The sequence below is a fragment of the Fulmarus glacialis genome, unplaced genomic scaffold, assembly GCF_000690835.1.
Source record: "Fulmarus glacialis isolate BGI_N327 unplaced genomic scaffold, ASM69083v1 scaffold83, whole genome shotgun sequence".
Lineage (NCBI taxonomy): Eukaryota > Metazoa > Chordata > Aves > Procellariiformes > Procellariidae > Fulmarus > Fulmarus glacialis.
The window spans coordinates 38,924-42,438 of NW_009204637.1; the positions used below are offsets into that span (position 1 = coordinate 38,924).

Below are 3,515 nucleotides of genomic sequence, written 5' to 3' on the forward strand. Positions count from 1 at the left end.
AAAAAAGAAACAGCATCCCATAACAAAATCCCAGTGTTTTGAACCTGGGTGTGCAGATCTACCACAGCTATCAAGAGATTCTTGGAAAGTCCCAAGTTCGCCAGCTGCTCCTGCAGGCCTTATCCCACAGACAATCTCCTACCCAGAGACCTTCGCACAATCAACTGGTATTCTGCATTATGTGTGGTAGTGAGGGGCTGACAGCCCACTGGGATCTAGCTGCTAGTTCAGAGCAAGAATTCAATGGACTTTGCCTGGTTACTGCCAAATGAAACACAGTCCTCCAAAAAAAGAGGAGCAGAGACCTCCTAGGTAAGCACAGGTTGGGGATTCAGGTAAGCCCAGCTCAATACCTGCAATGCTGTGAGCAAACGGGCAAAGCCCTATACCAGCCTGACCTGTCAGTGACTACTGATAAACTAGAGTGACCCTCTTGTGATCCCTTCTGCTCCAGTGCCCTTCTATAGGCAGGGACTCCCAAAACTTGCCCCCAAACCCCCCCCCCAGCCATTATTCTAGCCCTGCACCTCTCCAAAGATAGCAAGGCCAACTGCAGGAGCTGTACCCAGCAACACAGGGTTTTCCAAAGGGGAGAAAGAGGCACAAAAAATTAGGTAGAGGACACTTGTCTTGGAAGCTGGGCCAGCCTCACTCCCCTCCTCCAAGGTGAGCCACCCCAAAGGAGACCAGCTGCACGCTTGGTCACGGACACCTGGATACATGAATTTCTCCTCTTGAGGGCATGTAGTGGGCAAAACCCAAAAAGGAGCCTACCTAGAGAAGACTGCTCTGCTCTTCCCTCCCTGCAAGCCCAGAGGAAGGGAGGAGGAAAATCCAAGAGCACTGGGAATTCAAATGCCAGAAGCTGCTTAACACACACATATCCTACCCTGTTGCTCTCCCCAGTCATTTGCCCACTTAAGCTATGTTCCCAGCCACACCATCTTCTTCCCAGAGAAGCAGGTAGGTAAGAGGGAGCCATACCACTCCGAGGACAGCCAGACAGATGACCACAGCAAACGAGGCATAGGCAGAGTAGGCACTGGCATTGATGTCTGGGTGGCGGGTCTGGTAGAGCTTGAGCATGCACAGTCCTGCGATCATGTACATGAAGGAGGTGTCTATGGAGGGAGCACAACAGAAACAGTGAAAACAGGCACTGCCAGTAGGCTGAGAAAGCTGCTCCGAGTGCATATAAAGAAGTGCAGCAGCAGGGCCAAATCTAAGGCTGGCAGGCACAAATCCCTGATGCTGCACTACATTGTACAGCACTTTGTGCTTTGCCATCTTGCAGCACATCTACCGTGCTCTGGGGCAATAAAAACTAAAGAGGCTCAGAAAATAAGTGCCCACAATGCAACACAGAAACAGGCAAGGAATCACAGAATGGTTGAGGTTAGAAGGGACCTCTGGAGGTTGTCTGGTGCAACACCCCCTGCTCAAGCAGGGTCAGCTATGAGAGGGTTGTCCAGGACCATGTCCAGTCAGGCTTTGAATATCACCACAGAAGACTTCACAACCTCTCTGGGCAACCTGTTCAGTCTTTGACCACCCTCAAAGGCGGGGGGAAGTATTTTCCTGTGTTCAGATGGGAGTTTCCTGTGTTTTAATTTGTGCCCATTGCCTCTTGTTCTGGGCACCTCTGAGAAGAGCCTAGCTCACTCATCTTCATTCCCTCATATCGGGTATTTGCGCACATAGACAAGATCCTGCCTGAGTCTTCCCCAGGAAGGCGAAGGAGCCCACAGAGGAAAGTTTCCACTGAGATGACAGACAGAGGCTTCCTAGACTTGAGCACTCTGCCACTCAGGTTGTGCACTTACTATCTTCAAACACTGAGCTGCAAAAGCAAAGGGAGATCTTGCCAGCAATGCACTACCAGAGTCCCAAGGTCTGGAGAGGAGGCTGAAATGTGTTAGTCCCTAGCATCCAAAGCCTCACTGCCTCCTGACTGAGCCCTGGAACAGGCAGACTCCAGGGAGGTTTGCAAGGGTAGAGGGATGGGAAATGCCAGCAACTCAGCAGGAGACAGAGCATGGCAAATCCTACCTCCAGCTCAAAAGGAGAAAGGAAACTCAACTTACCAAACTGGAAATTGGAGTAATTAGGGCAAACGTGATAACAGGCACTGAGCACCCCTTCCATCATCAGAGCAATGCCCATAGCATAAAAGAGACCAAAATGCTTTGGGATCCCATAGTCCTGGAAGAGAGCAGAGCTGTATAGTAAGTACCCTCACCGTCCTGATGACAAGAGAGCTTCCACTGTCCATCACTTCATCCCTCCTAACCCCTACACGTGTCCTTCAGTCACCTGTGCAGCACAGTGTGCTGTGTGCAACCGTAGGCTCTGCATTTAGCCACCCTGCATAGCCAGGTGAATCCACAGGCAGCAAACCCAAGCTAATCACACAGAAACTTCTGGTCTGAAGACCTCAGTGTCTTGATACTGACATCTTGAGACTAAAAATCTCTGTCCTGTACCTTGTGCCATACTACATCCTGCCAAAAATTGAGAGCACTGGGGACCCAGAATAGCAGCCTTGCTCTTGGGGGGTTTAAAAAAAAGCACTTGAGGAGCAGAGCCCATTCAGCCCGGGTGAGAAGGCATCTCCATCACAATCTGGCTGAGATCTCACCTCATAAGCAGCAGACCTTTAAAACTGCTAAGGCCTTTACTTGCTACCAAGCCAGTGAAAACAGAGCGGTTTGTCTCCAGAAACCACCAGCACCACTGCCCACAGGGCTGCAGATTTCTCCATCCTCTCCCAGAAGATACTGAAGAGACTGCAGAAGCTCTGGCTACAAGCAGCTCTGCTTCAGAGCTAGAGGCAGCCAAATTCCTCTGGATTATCATAGGCAGCACTATTCCCTCTTACTAACAAGAGTGCCAAGAAGATTGTATAAGACAAATCAAACCTCACTATAAACAAAAGCATCTCGGGACACTCCTACTGTCCCAGTTCCTCCACAGTGAGCGCTGGAGGAAAAGCCACAGCCACAGGAGTCGTTCCTCTACTCATCTCCTTGTCTTCGCAAGCCCATGCTGGGTCACCATGACAGTATGGACATACTGTAAGCAGCAAAATACTGGGGTATGCAAGAACATGTGTCCCACCTAGACCCTTTTTCAGGGGAGGAAAAAACAGGAGGATTGAATCCTCCAGCAAGGAAGGCAAATGGAAACCCACTGTGTATCACTCTGGTTTTCAAGTTCTCCCTGTCATTCCTCCCTCCGCTCAGCCCCACGCAACCATGCTTCCTACCAGGGTATAGACATCTTTCATCTCCATGGCCCGACGGTGGAGAATGTCCCTGCGCAACACAATGAGGAGGAAGAGAAAGCCCAGCAGCATGTGGCCCACATTGCTGAGGATGTTGTTGAAGGCACTGCAGGGAAAAAGAAGGTTTAAGACAAAGGCAGCATAGCAGCAGGAAGCTGAACCCTGGGCCATGATAAGCTGAACATGATTTTCCTCCCCCCCCCCCTCCCCCATCCTCCACCCCCGCCGCCGC

General features: G+C 50.8%; 1 protein-coding gene across 1 annotated transcript in view; it reads right to left on the bottom strand.

The window, feature by feature from the left end:
• The window catches only part of SIDT1 (SID1 transmembrane family, member 1), a gene marked incomplete at its 5' end in the record, with an annotated part of 29,857 nt that overhangs the window by 6,439 nt on the left and 19,903 nt on the right, over positions 1–3,515 (bottom strand). Inside the window, 3 exons of the mRNA XM_009575047.1 lie at positions 985–1,121; positions 2,085–2,202; positions 3,266–3,389. Of these exons, the coding sequence (XP_009573342.1) occupies positions 985–1,121; positions 2,085–2,202; positions 3,266–3,389 (379 nt within the window). The remainder of the gene's footprint in view (positions 1–984; positions 1,122–2,084; positions 2,203–3,265; positions 3,390–3,515) is intronic.